This window comes from Physeter macrocephalus, chromosome 8 (assembly GCF_002837175.3).
Source record: "Physeter macrocephalus isolate SW-GA chromosome 8, ASM283717v5, whole genome shotgun sequence".
NCBI classification, from domain to species: Eukaryota; Metazoa; Chordata; class Mammalia; order Artiodactyla; family Physeteridae; genus Physeter; species Physeter macrocephalus.
Genome location: NC_041221.1, coordinates 73,661,054 through 73,681,575, shown reverse-complemented (window position 1 = coordinate 73,681,575; position 20,522 = coordinate 73,661,054). Strand labels below are relative to the sequence as shown.

General features: G+C 43.0%; 1 protein-coding gene across 3 annotated transcripts in view; it reads right to left on the bottom strand.

Moving 5' to 3' along the window:
- Positions 1-5,873: 5,873 nt before the first annotated feature.
- The window catches only part of PTCD2 (pentatricopeptide repeat domain 2), a 28,958-nt gene continuing 14,309 nt past the window's right edge, over positions 5,874-20,522 (bottom strand). For 2 of the 3 annotated variants that reach the window (XM_007104481.4, XM_007104479.4), the window contains exons 7-10: positions 20,065-20,178; positions 18,367-18,441; positions 10,856-10,969; positions 5,874-6,812 (exon numbers count right to left, since the gene is read on the bottom strand). In XM_007104481.4, the coding sequence (XP_007104543.2) occupies positions 6,588-6,812; positions 10,856-10,969; positions 18,367-18,441; positions 20,065-20,178 (528 nt within the window). In that variant the 3' untranslated portion in view covers positions 5,874-6,587. Of the gene's footprint in view, positions 6,813-10,231; positions 10,431-10,855; positions 10,970-18,366; positions 18,442-20,064; positions 20,179-20,522 lie in introns of those variants that run through there. The other variant, XM_028492967.2, reaches the window with a different exon arrangement.

Here is a 20,522-nt window from a genome sequence, read left to right as displayed (position 1 = left end):
CATGTGGCCATCCTGCCACCTGCTACAACCAGAACATACTCCTTAAACTACCTGGTATTAATCCAGTAATTATCAGCCACGAAAGTGAAGGTCACTTTAATCCTCTTGAACCCTAAGGGCTACATAATATGTCCCCCTGGGGTGCAGTAGGACACACCATGAGGTTCTGCTGCTTGGTTGCCAGGCATGTGACTTGCATTCGTGAATTCAAACCAAATCCAGTTGTAGGGCAGTCACTTGGTGGGGGGTTGTGCCTTCCTTCTTTGTGATGTCACTTGTAATTTGACAGGATGATCTTGCTGCCTGGGAGTGAGGGAGGTTTGGGGGATTAAGTGATGTGGTGACGCTGGGCTATTGTGGGTGAGCAGCTTGCCTGATTTGGGGTAGGAAAAAGGAATCAGCAAAGATGGTGGGTGTAAGCATCATTAATCTGGGCAGGCATTGCCCAGGCAGGCCTGCAGGTGACACACAGGATACCCTGATGCCTTCTGGGCCCACTCAGGCTACTGGTGCATTTTCCTCTCAGAGCCTAATTAAATGAGGCCTTCTCCTGTCCCAGTTCGCCCAGCTTTGGAGGTTTCAGCTGCAGGGCAGTGATTAGCAGCCAAGCGTGGGCTTTTTTCCCTCTGAGCCTTCTTTCCCCAACCCCACCTTTGATCATGGTGATAACAGTGCCTCTGAGGCCCTTGGAGGCCACAGCCCTCAGAAGAAGGGTCACCTGAGCGAGGCGGGCAGCTAGATGGGTGCGTGGTCACTTCTGTCTCAGATTAGCTGAGGGCTGGGCAACAAGGTGGGGGAGGGGTGGGAATCCATGTGTCAGAGCTGGAAGGTAGAGGGGCTCGGCCAGTCTGTTAATGCACTGGTCGGCCCACGTGCCCTTCTCTGGGTCTGGGGTCTGTCATCTATAAAACTGGGATAGAAAGAGTGACCGGTTTGTGAGAAAGTTGTGAAGTACTTAAAGCATATTGTGGCAGATGGTCCATATTAACTAAAATCTGCCATTAATTAGTTCATTCTTTCAAAAAACATTAAGGCCCCATTGTATGTACAGTATTATGCTACATAGGCACTGTGGGGTCATATAAGACAAACGTAGAATACTTCATCCTTCAGGAGACACTTGATATACTATAAAGTTCTGTAACAATACACGGCAACATACTTTCTGTGTCAAAATGAATGCCATAGACAACTGGTGCTATGCAAGACCAGAAAAGGTCCTCCTCTTATGTGTGTGTGTGCGTGTGCTCATGAGTGCACACACACCACTTACTATCTATGCCCCCAGAGGCTAATCATTTATCCCAATTGTGATCATGTGGTCATTTGCATTGTCATCCATTTAATGTCTGTTTCTCTTGTAGAATGCAAGCTCCATGAGAACAGAGAGGGCATTTTTAATCCCCTTGTTCTTAACTGCATGTTAATGAATAAAACATATTTCAATCAGAATTACACCAATATCATTCAGTTTTTGTTCAGAAGATATTTTTGAGGTAATGCCGTTTAAGCCAACTTAATTCTGTGATCCATTTTCTATGCAATACAGTCAAACCATTTCCTTTGTAAAAATCTTTTGATTTTTACTTTTCTGAACTATTTCCACTGAGATCCATTCACAGTGATTTGGTTCACCACACATTTTTTATGCATAATGCATATCAAATTTTACTAATCATAGCTTCTTCCATTGTGATTTTTTTAAATGGCTACTTTATCTACTGAGTTTAATTTCCCCAAGTCAAATTTGTAGATAGAAGTGTTATAACGGAAATTTGGATCTTGGGTTAGTTTTGTCAAACCCTGTGCTATTTTGCCATGTGTTTATATGGATATGTGTACAATCTGAAAACACTAAATAGATACACTTTTCACTGATCTTAAATCATAATGCCCTGGGACTCCTGATTCATTGAGTCCAGTGTAGGGGTTGGGGTTGGTTGACATCGGAGGGAGAGTCCTTATGAGTAGAGGCAAATGGCAGTGGCACAGAGCTCAGAAGTGGGTGCCAGCAGATACTGGCTCAGGAGTCCAGGGACAAGGCCACACTTCCCTGCTCTTCTCTCCTCACAGCAGAGACCAGAGAGGTCCCAGAGATTGCATCTGAAGCCTGAGCTTCCCATGCACATGAAGAAGCACAAGCTTCCTCTAACACAGTGGTGAAAAGCACAGTCTCCAGACTAGCAACAGTGGCAGCTGAGAATCTATTAGAAATGCATTCTTGGGCCCTACCCCATATCTACGGATTCAGAAACTCTGGAGCTGGGGCCCAGCCTTCTGGGTTTGAACAAGCTCTCCAGCTGACTCTCGTGCTTGCTAAAGTTTGACAACCACAGCTTTATCCCCAGCTGTCCTCGTGGCTATGAAAATGGGTAAGAGGAAGATATCCAGAAAGATCAAACATTTATCTAAAACAAAGCTTAAAAATATGCTTCAAGCAAGATCAAGTCTCCCATGAATTCCTCTCTTGGGTTCTCAATATAACCAGAAAATGAATAAGAAATTTTTGTTCACTTGCAAAGAAATAGAGAAATCTACAGTTTTGCCTACCTGAATTGTAGCAGTTAAATCTTTACCTCCCCATTATAATTTCCCAGTGATATTCATTATGAATTAGGTCAAATTTGTATTAATTTCTTGGGTCATCATCAACAAAACTGTTAGCAAAAATGGCCCGGGTTGGTCTATTTCACTACCGAGTCTATTTTTGGTAGGGTTTTGATCAATCAGTAATGAGTACTATCTACAGAAGCAAAGAGCAAATGACTAGGCCAAAAGGTCTTTAAGTTCATGGCAGGATAAAAATATTCTGCTTTGGGAAAGGGATATGGTCAGTCTTTACCCTGTGGCAACTTAAGGGCCTTTCATAGTGCCTTGTCCTTTGTAGATGCTCAATATGGAGTTGGTAAATGAATGAATGGAGAATCCATATGGGTTCTACAGCTTGAGAATGCCTTATGGAAGAGGTGACACGAGTTGGGTAGAAAAGGGTGGGTAGAGAAACAGTGAGGGCATTTTAGGTGGGAGGAGACAAGGATACATAGTGGGCTGAGCAGAAGCGTGGAGCGGGGTCTGAATGAGAAGTGTCTGGGACTGAGTGGATGGCATTGGAGAAGAAACGCTATTCACGGGGGGAACACGATGACAACCATTGTCATTACATAATGTAAATGAGGTAGTAGTTAAATGAGTACTCATCCTCTGACACGTTCCCTACCGCGCTAGGTACAGGGCACACACTGGAGAACAAGATAGATGTGGCACCTGAATCCCTAACCTGGGCTGGGATCCAGTGGATCCAGAAGTCTTCCCAGATGAAAAGATGTCTTAAGTTACGACCCGAAAGATGTGTAGGAGGGAAGAAGAGGTGTGCAGTAGGATGGGGCTGGATGGGCAAACCGAGGGCCAGATTCGGAAAGGCCTTCTAAGCCACGTTAGAGTCTGAGCTCTACCCAGAGGGATGTGAGGAGTCTTCAGGAGGTTTTAAACAGGGCAGAGGACAAATTTGTTTTGGAAACCTCACTCTGGCTTCAGTAGAGAGAAGAGCTGAAAGACAGATGATTGATTGATGATAGTGACTTTAATTAGGGAAGTAACAATGGGAAAGGACAAGTTTAAAGAGCTTGGTGGAAAAAATGATCTGTGGTGGCTTAAAACATGTCCATAAATTCTTTGACATCACCACCACTGAAAGGTGGAAGGTATGCTCCCTGCCTTGGATCTGGATGGGCCTGTGACTTGAGTGGAAGTGATGTTGTGCAACTTCTGAGACTAGGTCATGAAAGGTGACAAAGCTTCTGCCTGTCTGGGGACACTCACTCCCTAGTACCAGGTACTGTGCTGCCAGGGAGCCACGTGTGGATGTGCAGGCCCCAGCTGAGGTCCTAGCACCCAGTGCCAGAAGCGTTACGTGAAGAAGTCTTTGAGGTGACTGCCTGGCTGAGCCCAGTCTAATGAAATGATTGGTCTTGTTTTAAGCCACTAATTTCTGGAGTATTTTTGACACAGCAATAGATAAGCAGACCACCACCCTTATATCACCCAATTAAGGAGATATCTTTTCGTCTCTTTTTCATACTGTGCTGTATTCACCATAATTTTTGGCTTCTGTAGCAAAAGACATTTACACTAGGTGAAAACAATCTACAAAGGCACATAGAGTTGGGGAGTAAGATGTTCTGTCCGTCAAAATTCTCATTAACAGAGTAAGTACACGCTTTAGGCAAATTACCGTAGAGTACATAGATGCTTTAGGCAAGTTATTGATTGCAGAGAAACACGATTTTTCAAAGAAACTGCCAAGTTTTAAAGAATGAAATGGTCACTATATACTGAACATACTTTTTCTTTGATGGTTTTTTCTTTGCCTTTAGAATCGTCTATTATTTTGAGGTGAATGTTATGCACATTCATTACCTCATTACTAAGTTGCCCCTCAGTAAGACTTCTGGGAACAGGTCAGAGAGCCTGGTTTCGCAGTCCACAGAGAACCACAGCCGGCAGCTGCTCAGAGCAGCAGGGCTTGGGAAGGTCATGGCTGCTATTTATTGCTCACGATCCTTTTTTTTTTTGCTAATGAATAGTTGTTAGCTAACAACCAAGGCCACATTCACCCAGGGCATAATAGCCGTTTGAATGCTCTCTGTGAATGCTGGAGAAGATAAAAGATAAGTTGAGGGACAGGAAGCATGCCTTATTATTCCCTGAGACTTTGAAGGTAGAGAAATTTAAATCCTTTTTTTTTCCTTTTGCAAAACACCAGACACACATAAGATGTAATTAAGATTCTATGAGGCAGAGAATTTTCTTTCAATGAAGCTTATGCTTCACAGAGCATAGGCTAAAGAAATTCTTTTGATATTTCTGAACAGGAGGAAGAACTCATTTGTTTATGTAATTCTTCAACTAGGTGCAAACACTCTGAATGCTACTGACAGTAATAACAACAGTTAATGTTTATATGGCATTCTCTTCGTGCCAGGTAGTGTTCAGCTTGCTTTGCATTTATTACCTCATTCTGTCCACAGTAAGTCCACGAGGTGGTATTACTATTATCCCTGTTTAACAGATGAGGAGATTGAGGGGAGCCCACGGCCACACAGTAAGTCAAGGAGCTCTTAGTGCTCTATCTCTGAAGAGATTCTCCTGTTTCTCCTCTGAGGAGACATCATGTGGTACAGTGGGAAGGGAATGAGACTAGGAATCTGGATTTTAATCTCAGCTCCACCAATTTGGACAGGACATTTTCCTTGACCCGAGGAGGAGACTTAGAAGATTCCTCCTACTCTAGAACTTCTGGTTCTATGAATAACTGTAAAGTTAGAGTTATCTCCGGGTTTTGGAACAGCACTGAATAAGGAGTCTTGCAGCACTCCAGGCAGACAGCTGGGAGGCTTCACCATCATGTGGGCCCTCAGAAAGAAAAGGCACAACCAGCCCCCCAGGTGCTGGCCTTCAAACCATCAAGAGGCCGATCCTTACGAGGAAGCTCTGACCTGCTGTCATGACATTTTTTTTTTTCTTTTATTTATTTATTTTTTTGTGGCATGCGGGCCTCCCTCTGCTGCGGCCTCTCCCGTCGCGGAGCACAGGCTCCGGACGCGCAGGCCCAGCGGCCATGGCTCACGGGCCCAGCCGCTCCGCGGCACGTGGGATCCTCCCGGACCGGGGCGCGAACCCGGTTCCCCTGCATCGGCAGGCGGACGCGCAACCACTGCGCCACCAGGGAAGCCCCTGTCATGACATATTTATTTATAAAAGATAAAACATCCAAAGAGAGAAAAGAGAAAATCATTAACAAATGAGACGAACTATAGGACCAAATATTTATGACCTGTATAGAAAACTAAGGAATACAGAGAGCATTATGTGGTTTTTATTGGCATTTATTTTGAAAACCACGTGGATTTCCCATGACCAAAGTGGTAACCATTAAGTTTTGGCTTATTATCAGTTCTGAGAGTTAAATTCTGGTTTTGTTTGTTCTGCTGAGAAAACAACAAGTTTTCTCAGGAACCTCTTCTCTTATTTTTGAGAAAACTTGACCCTACTGAACCTTGGATGAAAATTTCAAATCAACATGGAGATTCACATAGGCACTATTATTTTACAGATGAAAAACTGAGGGCTCAAGTATCTTGTCTAGGGTCACAGGTAAATGATGACAGAAGCAGTGAGAAAATCCGGGGCTATTTCCCAGCATGGTAGAGTAGGGTTTCAGACCACGATCCCCCTGAAAATTAGCTGGAGGTGGCCACTTATAGTGAAATTCCTTCCTGTTAGTGCTTACTGGGTTCCCCTGGAGACCGTGACCGTGTTCCTTCAAGGATCCTCAGCCCTTTACAAGGGGAAGCCTCCTTCCCGCGGGAGCCCGAGCTTTCTGTTTGCCTGTATCTAGATCTTCCTGGTGGCACAACATATGAACGTCTCGAGGCAGCACACCAGCGCTCAAAGATCTTGGAAATTTAAGGAGACCAAGTGTTAGTATACTGTACACTGGAGTACGATGCCCGATTTCTTAGGAAGCCAATAATTCACTAGAAGCAGGCTCCCTCCAACTCAGACCCACGGATGGTTTGAACCCAGGGTTACTCAGCCCACAGGGACTGGCTGAGCGGCCGGAAGGTCCGACGGCTGACTGTCCTCTTGTTTAATAGCACCGTGTGGGATTTCCTGTCACTGGGGGTGTGGCAGAGCAGAGCATCCAAAGTGTAAGTGGTGACCTGGCCATTTATGTGCAGTTTCTCATACAGCTCGTCAAATGTGGCCAGAAGAGTGGGCACATCCTTCACTTTTTCCCTCACTTTGACCAGCTGAAAAAAAAGCAAGAGTAGATTGTTATATCGCTGCAAGATTTCTTCCTTGTTCCCTTTATCCTCCAAGAAGCAGAGATATAAATGCAAAAAAAAAAAAAAAAAAGTAGAGTGTGCACCTAAAGTGGTAAAAACCAGGGTAATGGGGCACACAGAGGTATAACTAACTATAAAGGATTCCATAAGCTATAAACAACATTCAGGATTAGTACTTAAAAATCACCCCTGATTGGTTTCAGGGCTTCCCTGGTGGCGCAGTGGTTGAGGGCCCGCCTGCCGATGCAGGGGACACGGGTTCGTGCCCCGGTCCGGGAAGATCCCACATGCCGTGGAGCCTGCGCGTAGAAGGCATTTTTAAAATCCAGTTACAGGGCTTCCCTGGTGGCGCAGTGGTTGAGGGCCCGCCTGCCGATGCAGGGGACACGGGTTCGTGCCCCGGTCCGGGAAGATCCCACATGCCGTGGAGCCTGCGCGTCCGGAGCCTGTGCTCCGCAACGGGAGAGGCCGCAAAAGTGAGAGGCCCGTGTAACACACACAAAAAAAAAAAAAAAAAAAAGAAAAATCACCCCTGGTATTTTATAAAAGGGGGGTTCAAGTGGCGCATACTATACAATGAAACATACCAGGGAAAGGAGGTCAAACAGCATGGAATCAAGTGTGTCCAATTTAACGATCAGAGCAGGAGGCAGGGTCAAATGATGTAGGGCTTTCTAGCTCATGGTAAGTTTTTTGGAATTTATTCTAAAAGCCACCAGAAGGTCCTAACTGGGACTTGATCTGATTTAGATTTAATAAGCTGTGTGGAGAACTGAAGGGTACAAGAATGTGGAGACTAATTTAGGGGCCCCCATCACAGGCCAGATGAGAACAGGTGATGGTTTAGACTGGGACAGGTATAGAAAAGATGGAGAAGTAGATATATATGAAGTATATTTTGGAGATTAAACTGAAAGGATCTATTGTTGAAGGGGAGAGGAAAAGGGAGGCATCGGACATCTTCGCAACTTGGCCTTTAGTAACCTAGAGACGGGGGATGTCATTAACTGAGATGGGGAAGATGGCAGGATGAGATTTGGAGAGGGAAAATCAAGAGTTCTGTTTTGGACAAGATTGAGATGTCTGTGAAACATCTTGGGAGACATGTCCAGAGGTTATTGGCTACACAATTATGAGGCATGGGGGCGAGGTCTAGACCAGAGGTATAAATATTAGCATCACAAGTATACGAGTGGTTATTTAATTCTACAAAAATGAGTGATCTCAAAATTAGAATGTGAATGTGAGTCTATCACATATACACAGGTTGTGTAATATAACACAAACCTGCACACCTTCTTTTCAAACAAGGGCTCCCCACTGAACCTTCAGGTAAAGTTTAAACACTTCTAACATTCTTAAAAAGAATAGCTTGTTTAGTCCTCATGTTCAGGGTGAGATGCAGCAGCATATGGCTCTCAAAAGAAGCAAAGCAGGTGAGCCAAGCTGGAGGTAACCTTGCTCTCACTGCAGATATTACCTCAGTTCTGGAGGTAACCTTGCTCTCATTGCAGATACTACCTCAGTTCTGGAGGTAACCTTGCTCTCACTGCAGATACTACCTCAGTTCTGGAGGTAACCTTGCTCTCACTGCAGATACTACCTCAGTTCTGGAGGTAACCTTGCTCTCACTGCAGATACTACCTCAGTTCTCTTAAATCACTACAAAAATAAATATTAAATGGTATCACTAGGACCATCCTACAATTGAAGTAGAAAACAGTTGGTACGACATTGTTTGTTAATTAAGTAAGTTTTAAAAAAGAAGTCAATACGGAAACAGTTCACGCTGGAGTGGTTTCCGTCACGGTGCTGCAGAAAGTCCGCAGTTCTTTTCACCATTCCTCTAGTGGCACAACAGCACCTTCTCACCACACCTAAAACATGTCCAGTAACTGGTGGCATAAACACTAAATAGAGCATTTGTAAAATGCAGAGTTTTACAACATAAGACTCCACATGCAATGTCACAAAGATATTTAGAACTAGCTCAAAAGCTGCTGGAGTTTTAGGGATCAATTCACTTCTCAACAAGCAGTTCCCTGAGTAGCCTCACAGCAACCAGGGGATACACGGAACTAGAGGGTGAGCTTTCTAAGTAAATCAGCCTTACAGGCTTTGGGGAGGAGAATCAGATAAAAACAATGAGTATTTTTCAGTGCGAAGTTTGGATGCTTTAGTCGTGTAATTCAGGCAACATACTGAGGGGCCAGGTCTAAGGAAGGATTAACATCAGTGCTAGTGAGAAAGCAGAAGTTTTGTCAGTGCTGCACATACGCACATGATCGTGTGCTTTAAAACCAGTTTACACTTCTAGTTCCCCTACTTTTCTAAACACGCTCCCAAAAGGTTTAGGTCGGTCACAACCTACACAGAGCTAAGACCTCAAATAGAAAGAAGCTTTAAATTTAATCATAATCAGTTAGTTTCCCGACAGGCTCCCTTTACCAGCCTTCAGGTGGGAGTGAGGAATGGGACAGGGCTGGGAAGGCCACAGGGTGGCAGAGGTGGGGAGCTGCCACCTGCCCTCTGCTGCCAACCTGCCATCTCAGGTGCTAGCCGGAACCCAGCTGCAACCGTGCCACCAAAGGCCCGGGAAAAAGGAGAAAAGCTGGGGGAGGACCAACAACCAGGCCCCTTGGTTAGTCAAAATGACTATACCAGTATCATTACTAACAATATGATCACTGCCAATAATTTATGATTTCCTCACAGTCTTTTTTCCCTGTAGGTTATATACGACTAGCGATGTACAAATTACTAAATTTCGAATGACTTACAGTAATTCCTCTTTATGTGCTTAAGCCATCAGTATGACACAAGGTTCATTTGTTTCATTTTGCTTTCAATTTTTAGAAATTGCTTCTTTCTCTTCATTTTTATTTAATTTTATTTTATAATTTTGCAAAGCATTTATATGGTTCCATTAGTTGGTCTATTCAGGAGCTAAAACCACAGTTCTAATTAGAAAAGCTTTAATATATATGGTTTCATATCTGGCAGGTCTAGCACCTCTTCTTTCACAGAGTTTTCCCAGCTATTCTTGCTAGTTTGCTCTTTCTACTAAACCTTAACTACAGAAAAAAACCTAATGGTATTTTTATTGAAATGTTACATTATCACATTAGCTTGGGCAGAACTGACTTTATGAGGTTGAGTCTTCCTGTCTAAACACCCAGTAGGTCTTTTTTTTTTAACATCTTTATTGGGCTATAATTGCTTTACAGTGGTGGGTTAGTTTGTTTCTGCGTTATAACGAAGTGAGTCAGCTATACATATACATATATCCCCATATCTCCTCCCTCTTGCGTCTCCCTCCCACCCTCCCTATCCCACACCTCTAGGCCAGTTATGTCTTTTTACTTGTTTAGGTAGGGGAGATTTTCTTTTTGTTAAGATGAGAGATACTATAGCCTACTGTTTGCCTATGGGGATGATCTACAGGGAAGGCGAGCAATGGTGATGATGTTCACAAGAAGGTGACACAACTTCTGGGCTGATGCCCTGGGCTGGCTGGGGGTGGGGATGGGCTCCCAGGCTCTAGAGAGGTGCCTACAGTCACCACGGCTTCAGGAGGGAAGGCTGAGCAGAGAGAGAGAGAGGGGCAAGGAGGCTGTTGGTGCGGCAGCGGTTCTCCTCTAATTGCTTCTGTTTCCTCTGTGAAACAGGAAGCAAGGTCATCAACTGAGAGTGAGGAGTGGGGAGAAGGAATTGGATGCTTAAGGAGAAAGGAAAAAGAAAAAGAAGAGGGCCGACACCCATGAAGACAGCGTGGGGAAAAGAACAATGTAAAAGGAACAAGTTTTCCTAGAATTTCAGAGGATATATTGTGTTAGAGGAAAAAAGTCTGCACCCACACATAGAAATCTAGCAACAGGAACAACAAAGAGGTTGCCGGATTGGACAGTCTCTTTAAAGAGGTGGCCTACAGGATTAAGGTATCGAGTGGACAGTTTAAAGAGTGTTCTTGCACCTTTACAGGATTTCAGTGGAAACCGCCTACTCACCACTTCTTCTGAGAACACATGTTTTTTCACAAATCTTGATAGATTTCCCTCTGCAGCATCCTTTAGTATATCTATCAGGGTTTTCAACATATTTGACTGGATATGAATCATAATCTGAATAAAAAGAAGAAACAAGAAAAACAAGATTCAGCTAGTAATCAACACTGAGAAATGTACTCCGTGAGATAAGCCTACCTTTACAGGCATCTACCCTGCTTTCATGCCATTTCCTAATTCATTTGCTTGCTCAAGTTCAAAGGTGCTTTGAATGAATGCCCACCAGCCAAAACTTGTTTTCCAATAGCTAATCAACACACCACAACTTCAAAACTTGCTAAAAGGCAGAAACGGAGAGAACATGGATTTTGGAGTCTGACGTACTTGGGTCAGAGTCTTGGCACTGGCCATTACAGCTAAGAGACTCTGGCCAGGTATTTAATCTCTTTCAATATCTTTATTTGTGAAATGAGGACAATACCTTTACATCTCACATTTTGAATTACTGTGAACATTAAATGAAATATCAGCATGCAGGAGGTACTCAACAAACATTACTATTAGATTCTTCTTCTCTATTTCCTCTAGATTCAGAGGATATGACAATCAGACAATCTCATAAGACTGGCTCCGAGTCAAAAGATACCTTTATCTTTTTATTTTATTTTTTTTGGTTAGGAAATTGCAGGCATACAGATTGTTCAAGTATAAAGTGGAAACTGGTTAAAGTCTTAATGAGGCACTCCTATTTACACTATCTCTATCAAAACTGGGTGCTTGTACTTGGCTTTCAAAATGATAACACTAACTACCTTCCATCAGATACAATTAACGTAAGGAAAAAAAAGAACACATTTCCCCTGCACCCCAATTACCAATGTTCACTAGTCTAATTTGAAAAATACAGCAAAGTTTAAAGAAAATGAGAATAACTCAGAATTCACCAACTAATGTTAACCATTGTTTACAATCTCATGTATTATCTTCCAAATATATTAATCCCCCCTGCCCCCCAATCTGATTCTGCTTTTTGGTCAATTATTATAAAGTGAACATTTTCTCATAGCATCAAGAAGTTTTAGGAACAAATAAAACCTCATTTTTAATGATGAATGCATAGCAATCCATCATATAAATCAAATAAAGCAATACCATACTTTATTATATTAATAAATGTCATACATTTAAAAAAATTGTTAACTTTCTTAGACTTGATTCCCAGAAGTGAAATTACAAAATCGGGGCTTCCCTGGTGGCGCAGTGGTTGAGAGTCTGCTTGCCAATGCAGGGGACACGGGTTCGTGCCCTGGTCTGGGAGGATCCCACATGCCGCGGAGCAACTAGGCCCGTGAGCCACAACTACTGAGCCTGTGCGTCTGGAGCCTGTGCTCCGCAACGAGAGGCCGCGACAGTGAGAGGCCCGCGCACCACGACGAAGACTGGCCCCCGCTTGCCACGACTAGAGAAAGCCCTCGCACAGAAACGAAGACCCAACACAGCAAAAATAAATAAATTAATTAATAAACTCCTACCCCCAACATCTAAAAAAAAAAAAAAAAAAAGAAAAATTACAAAATCGAAGGGTATAAACATTTTTAAGCCTCTTGATCTTTAGGAAAGATAGTTTTTCTGGGAGAGATATTCCTTTTTGATACCAAACCAGCTAAGTTCTCTTAATAGTCCATTTTATAACATTGTATGTTTGTTGAGCAGTTGATCGGGATGAGGGGTTATCTTTGGTCCTGAATAACAGAATGAAATGGCCCCAAGTAGCCTAACTCCAAAAGACCTGATCTAAGTTGAGTTCTGGAGCACAGGCAAAACGCTTTGTAGGGAGAGAACATTCCGTGGGTCTCTCACAGTCAGGCAGAAGCACTGACTGTCTTTAGTCCCGACTGTATTTTCAAGGATGTTTGTACGGCCAGCAGCCTTGGGAAGACAGACGGTGTCTCATCCAAAGCAGAGGGCAGGTATGCTTACTGTCCAATTTAAGAGATTTGGGTTCCCCAAGTTCACAGTTCCTCTCTTAAAATGTAATCCCCTGTGTGTGCAAGAAGCATATAGACCTCTTCATGTCGCTCTGTGGGAACTGGGCTCAAGAAACTGCTGCAAAAATGCTAATCTGCTGGCTACTGCTATTGCTGTGAGTGATAAACTGTCCTTCTTCTCTCGGTGTCTTGTGTTCTCTACCAGCATCCACAAAACTGTGGCAGGTTAACTCATTAGCTCAGAAGTGGGGTAAAATCTCCAAGTCTTAATAGTTCTTAACAGTTTTGTTAGTAAAAACCAATCCCAGGGCTTCCCTGGTGGCGCAGTGGTTGAGAGTCCGCCTGCCGATGCAGGGGACACCGGTTCGTGCCCCGGTCCGGGAAGATCCCACATGCCGCGGAGCTGCTGGGCCCGTGAGCCATGGCCGCTGAGCCTGCGCGTCCGGAGCCTGTGCTCCACAACGGGAGAGGCCACAACAGTGAGAGGCCCGCGTACCGGAAAAAAAAAAAAACAAAAAAAAACAACCAATCCCAATTTGGTTGGCAGTGGTCTGTCCTATCAAGGGCAAGGAGAAGTCTACCTTGTTGATGCCACATTTGCAGTGCCTGGCACCGAGTAGACCCTCAACAATGAGAAATGAGAAAGGGAGGGTAGGTCCCCTAGCAATTTACAGGGATAAACCTCCTGGAGCTCACGCTAGAAACTATTAATGATGTGCTTCTGAAAGAGTTCAACTTTTCTTCCTAACTTTTCCCAGTTTCTCTCCTGCCTCCAGCAACTAACCCTGATTCAGTGGGGATTTCAAGAGTAAGGTTCAATACCTTGAACTATACTGCTGAAGGGCAACATAGATGAGGCAGTTACTGATGAAAGGCAAAGAAAAAATTTAAAGCTAGGAGCTTGTCTCAAACTGAAGTCTCAGGGTACAATTAAGAAAGCTAAATCAGGGTGCAGTGCATTGCTTCAATCTTACAGATTTCAAACAAAAGCCTAGGAAAATTGAATTAGCAAGGAGCAGGGGGAGTTTTCGTTAAGAAAAACTAGTCAAAGAACACATACTTCCCACCCCTCTGATTTTCTGAGACCTCAAGAAATGTGTCACTGGACACCTTTGACCAAAAAGGAACAGAAGCCCTGAACATGCAGACATCTGCATTTCTTTTCTTTTTAAGTTTGCTATATTTGAAGTAGAATAGCATAGTGTGGTAGAGACTGCTAATTTTCTAACCAATATCCACATTTCCCTTGTTTTAATAACAGAGCTCCCTAACTTTGACTGATGCTGCCATGTACGGAACTCAAAAACTGTATGTCTCAGGTTGGTCTGCAACTAGATGTGGTCATGGGATTAAGCTCTCGCCATTAACATGTAAGTACAAGTTGTTGGGTGAGACATTTGGGAAAGCATTCTTAAAAGGGACCAACTTCTTTGTCCTCCTGCATTCTCCTACTTCTTGCTGGAATAGATGTAACGGATAGAAGTCACGTGCTTAGGATAGTGGTATGGAAATACAAGAGGCCAGGTCTCTGATGACATCACGGAATGTCATACCAGACCTAGACCGACCACCTCTGGTTTTCTACTTGGAAGAAAAAGAAATCCTCTAATTTGTATAGACTCTTGTATTTTTAGAGTCTGCACTGCTTCCAGCCAAATGCAATTCTTAAACATATAGCTGAGATGTTGCCACAAGGGATTTATGAGAGATAATAAGTCCTGTCTCCTTTCCTACCGGTGTGGCCTAGGTCTTCCCAGCATGAGCTAGAACTTTAGAGTGGCCTTAGTGAGTAGGAGAAACACACATTAAAACATTTACCTGTGTTAACAAACAAATGATAAAAAAGCAGCGAAACTCACCACTTGTCAATTCCCCTGTAAGGTAATGCAATTCCAGAATGGGTCTAGATTTCTAGAGAAATGATTAGAATGCAAATAAAATCAGTGGAAAACTACCCTTTGTTGGCCTCTGCTACTTTCAGACATATTTGAGAAGTGGAAATTAGTCCTCCTATATTAAGCAGCGATGCTAAATAAAGAAGGGGCTATCGCAGTTCTTCTGCGATTGATGGGTTTCAATTGAGACTCAAAGGGCAGAGTCAACACGCACACGCCTCGATGAGATCACGTGCTCAGCCAGTTCGGTGTGGAGCAGGCATGAGCCGGGAAACGGGGAGCCAGGCCCTCTGGGTCGTAACAGCAGCAGGAGCAATTTCAATGAAAAGAAAATTAAGTTGAGGGGAAAAATTAGGTAAGTTCGTATTCCAGCTGGCAGCAAGAAAAGATTTTAGTGTAAGGCATTAATTTTTAAAGTAGATCAGAAAAAAACTTCATTTATTTCTGCTGATACTGACTGAACAGACTCTATTCAGCCTAATTGTTAGGTTTCCATTTCTGAATAATTAACAAATTGCCCTTAAGGATTCTAAGCAGATGACTCAGCCTTGGAGGAGCTAGGGCCCAGAATTAAATTATTTTTTAAAAACCTGCTCTAATAACAGAGACCCAGAATCTGAAAGATTATTAAACCTGAGAATGGCAACCAGTTCTTTTTCGCCATTCCTGAGGAAGGAAGAAGAAACAGGCTTGTATTGAAATATGAGAAATTTAGATTGGACATTTGCAAGAATTGCCTGAGTGAAAATTTTTAAACAATCTTCAACAATCTTTAAGTTTCTGGACCATGGATAATTCTGCGACCCAACTCATGGAGGGGATGGTTCATATTCAAGATCAATTCAAGGATCCTTACAGAGCGTTTGCCAGAAACATGCCCATTCATTCGACCACGTTGATCGGCCGTCTCCCGGCCCCCCACCCAGCTCTCCCAGGAGGAGCTGTTCCTGCTGCCAGGACCGAATAGCCGAGGAATCTCATTCAAGGACATGGAGTATGTGCACTAACAGCAGGTTCGTTTTTTGACATCCAGTCCTGTGTTCTTTTCACCATTCTGGAGAAGCAGTTAGCTCCAGTCCTAGATAAAAGATGCACAACGCTAATCTCTGTAGGTCTGGAGTGGTGGGGAAACCCTAGGCTTTGTATGTAGTCAAACAGATTTGATTGTGTTAAAACTTTGACTCTGCTATTTAATTAGCTGTGAGAACCTGGGTAGTTTACTTACCCTTTGAATCTTCATTTTCCACGTGTATAATATGGAGAAATACTGTTCTGACAGTGTTGTATAAAATAAACCGACAAATCTAAGTATCTAGCGTGGTACCTTAGCTAAAATAAACTGAAACCCTGCCAATCTCACTCTTCCATTTCTTATCAACCCTTATTGGTCCCCCCATGCCCATTTCAACTCTAAGAAAAGCGACTAATGACCCACATAAAACTTCTCTCACACACTCTGCTGTGTTTCTTTCACCCCTGATGCTATGAACCACCTGGAATCCTAGCAATTCTACTGCTATCCAATCATGAAATGAGTGCGTCTGCAGGCCACTCTCTCAGAAGCAGATAAATATATTAATACTTGGAGATGCTGAGCCGTCCACATCCAGTAGGAAGCTGAGAAGAAGGAAAAATAACATATGCGTCTGCTGGAAGACCAGGATTCCTAGTCTGTTTGGCTTACTGGCTCAAATGACCGGACTTCTGGACTCTGGACCTTTGCCACCTTGGCCTCCTTCAGCTGAGAGCTTTTCAGGCTGACCTGCAGTTTCTGTTCAGGTGCCCAGTCTTGGACCAGGGGCTGCCTGTAGGAGGCCATGGCACGGAGGGCTATCACTCTCTTGGGTTTTGATCCACTGGTGCAATTCCTTCCTTCCCTGTCTTTTTCTGTTGCTTCCTCTGCCTCACCATTAATGCCATAAAAACTCATTTCTGGGACCTCTTACCTCCCTTTTTTGTGGCATTCATCAGTTTATAGCAGATCCATTACCAGGTTTTACAGATAAGTTCTTAACTGACAGCGCTGACACTCATCCCCACTCCAGGCCCCTGCCCTTTGCCAACTACAACATCTCTTTCTGGGTATTTTTCTTATATTTAGTCTCTTCCCTTCCAAACCCACCTCTTTCCCTTTTTTCCCCCCAGGTTCTCTACTATCACTGTCTCCATCTTTCTGGTTCCCTAGGCTCATCTTTCCCTCCTGTGTAGGCATTTTGAAAAGTAAATATGAGGTCAAATATAAGGTATTCTTATCTCAGACTTCTTGCTGGAACTTGTTCCCCAGAATTTACCATAAAGGCTTATCTAGTCCTTCTCTTGAAAGTCATCTGGGCACTGGTCTGGGGGTGACATTTGAGGATAATTATGGGCAGAACTGAAAACCATGGGAGCTTGCAGTTATGCCCAATTCCTGTTCGTGGGTTCTAGGATTTGTCAGAAATAAATAATCCTTTTTATTTAACATATTTCATTTTAAACAAATACTACTGGTATTAGGAAGCATCACTGAACACTGATTACATGCCAGGCACTAACTGTGTTGTGTTAACTAACTACTTTATATGGATCATTCTTTCAATTCTCCTAATGAAAGAATGGTACTATTACTACTGCTACTTCAGATAAAAGGAAAATGGAGTGGTAGAGGTTAAGTAACTTTGCCTAAGGACTCAGAACTAGGAAGAGAACTAGCAAACTAGAACCCTCAGCAAAACTAATCTCCCAACAGAGAATGCCCTTTCACCTCCATGCCTCCAGTCCCACAGCCCTGTCCTCTTTCAGAACACTGCTCAACAATATTCTTCTCCCCACTTCTCCTCTGTTAGCTCCTGCTGGCCAGCCCTTTGCTCCCCAGCCTGGAATACCGCACTGGCTATGACCCGCTATCCCAGTTCACGTCATGCTGGTGTTTACACATTTCGGTTCTTCAGACAATGTTTTCCTCATCTTGACCCCTTGATGTTTCAGGAGACTGTAAGTTCCTGGACACTAGGGGCTTTCTTTTCAACTCCCCACAACACACGTACTCGGCATACAAGCAGGGCCTCAGCAGGGCCTAGCTGAGTGGGGGCTGTGATGTCGTTAATGACAGGAGAGTCTCTTAGTCTTTTCATTGCCCCAGGAAGGCGCAGACGACTCACTGCTCACTGAAAAGGTGGGCCAAGGGAGGCTGGCAACAAAGTAAGAATGAAAATGGATGGCATTTATTGAGCGCTCACCAGGTTAGATGCCACCTTATGCCGTAGGTGTACTGACTCCGTGAGTCAGGTACCATGGATAGGATGTAATCAGCACGCAGGCTCTTCCTAAGTCTCAGTGGAGAGACTGCAGAGTCCATCTCCCTTCTCTCTAAATCAACAGCCTTCTGTAGTCATGTGTTACACCTGCAGCATTTAGCCACCTCTTATATCTGAGCATATCTGTGTTTCCCACCTATTTATACACTCCTGGAAGCACGTATTGACTCCTCTCATAGGGCTCCATTATAACTTTCACACAGTGATCAATAAATGAACGGAATGGATGAAGACCTTGGGAGATCAAAAGTCATTTGTTGTACACAGACAAAAAAATCCAGACTTAATTTTATTACATTTCAAGCCTTACTTTAAACCATAAAGAAGTCACTTACATTTAAATTAGTGCAGATTATGCTTTCTGGCCTCATGATTTGAGAAAAAATGGATATAGCTTTTGCCAGCTGGTTCTAGAAGGAAGAAAAACAAGTCATACCCCCAAGGCATATAAACATTACTCTGCTGTCATAAAGATCATTTAAAGATGTCAGGATAGTCCTATTCATGGTGCCCCAGGGTTTTGAAGTCCACAAAGAAAAAAAGTTTTTCGGTAATCAAAAATGAACATTCTATAAAGTGTTTCCTACAGTGGCATATTACTGAACGTTTTAACAACCTGCCTGAGTTCCACGTTTTAAGATGGGGGCATAAAGTTGGCATTTCCCCTTCTCTCACTGGAATGAACTTTCAAAAAAAAACAAGGTTGAGAAATAGAAATGCACACCCATCTTTGACATAATCAGAACATAGCAGAAACCTCAAACCACAGAAGAAATTTGCATTGCCAAAAACACTGGCGATGGAGCATACGTGAGTTCTAGACAAAGCAGTAAGAGGAGGACATTGCTGCATATCTCAGGAGTGCACAAAGTAGTTCTCAAAGGTGAGGGCACAGCCTGAAGTACTAAATTCCTGTTTACAATGATGATAATAGAGTTTAGGACTAGTAATGAGGTCTTTGGATCCTTTTGGTGGCAGAGGTGAGGCTAATCAAGAATTTACACAGATCACCCATACTTGCAGGAAACAATATGTCACTTATAGCAGCAGCAGAGAAGAGACTTTTCATTGAAAATCGCCTACATGCCTACTCCCATTGGCCAGGAAGAAATAGAGCCAATGCATATTTGTAGACAAAACTCAGAAATAAAGAAAATTCCTGCTAGCCTAGAACATGGCAACATGGCGCTATTCTCTTCTGACATGAATCTTCTGCAAATGGCTGGTCTAAGCATCTTTCAATGATGAATAACCAAAAAAGAACCAGCATGTAAACTATATAAAGACATTATGAGGAAAAAAGAAAAAAAAGATTACAGCAAGAAAAAAAAAAAAGAAAAGAAAAGAACTGGCTGATGAAGAACTCCCAAAGGAAAAATATTTCCATGGATATAAGGGACAGAAAAGAGAAAAACTAACAAGATCAAGTCACTCAAAAGTGGAAAAAAAAAAAAAATTCAGGCAGGCCTCAGATTTCTCCATAGCAACATTCCATACTAGAAGACAGAAAAACAATGCCGAAGAAAACCTCAAGTAAAGCAAATATCACCTCACAATTTTATATCTGGCCAAACTGTAGTTCAGGTTTTAAAAAAAAGGGCAAATAATTTTAAATACCAAGGACTCAAGGAGTACTGTTCCCCTGAGGAATTTACTAGAACACACTTTGGAGAGCCTTAAATTAAAACCATTCCCTGAGCATGTTACGTGGTAAACGAATCATTTGAAATTTCCACTTTAATTATTTGAGAAATTTCTCTGAGTACAGCCTCCCTCATTGATCTTCCATAGGATCCTGGCCAGCCCCGTGTAAACAGCAGTGCATGTTAGGCCCTCAACTGTAAATGAAAACATTCTTTGGAGGCAGAGGTATAGATGTAGGTTGCCATGGCACCAAAGGCATTGGTCTCTTTATGGGGACTTTTTCTTTATGACAGAGTCAGAGGAAAAAAGATAAAATAAAAGCAAGAACAAATGAAAGTAGTAAAGTCTTGCCTACTCCTAATTCACTTATGTGCACCCCAAAGCCTTACCTGGTTCAGAGCTAATGCCACTGCAAAACAGGATGCTCTCCGGGAGAGGATTTCTCCTTTGATGAGGGCTTCTTCTCTTAACGTGGTACAGATTGTAAAAGATTCAGGGCTATTCTGGGGGAAGACAGGATTGCTCAATAAATAAATGTCACAAACCTTTAGGTTAATAAGATGATTAATGGTACCCAGTGTTTCAGATTTCCTTTTGGAAGAATTTCCTGGAGCATATCTCAAGTCGCTTAAAAGATTAAGCTCCACATAGAGACTATTTGCAAATAGACTCAGTTATCTATATATTAGCAGCTCAAATCTTAAATGAACTTTATTTTTAGCTCTTTGTCGGTTTTCTGACTTGGGGCAGCTTTACCCACAAACATACAGGTCTCTTTTCATCCAGGCAGGCTGGTTTCAAGACATAGGTACCATAACATACACGTGTGAAGAGTCAGCCTGCTACT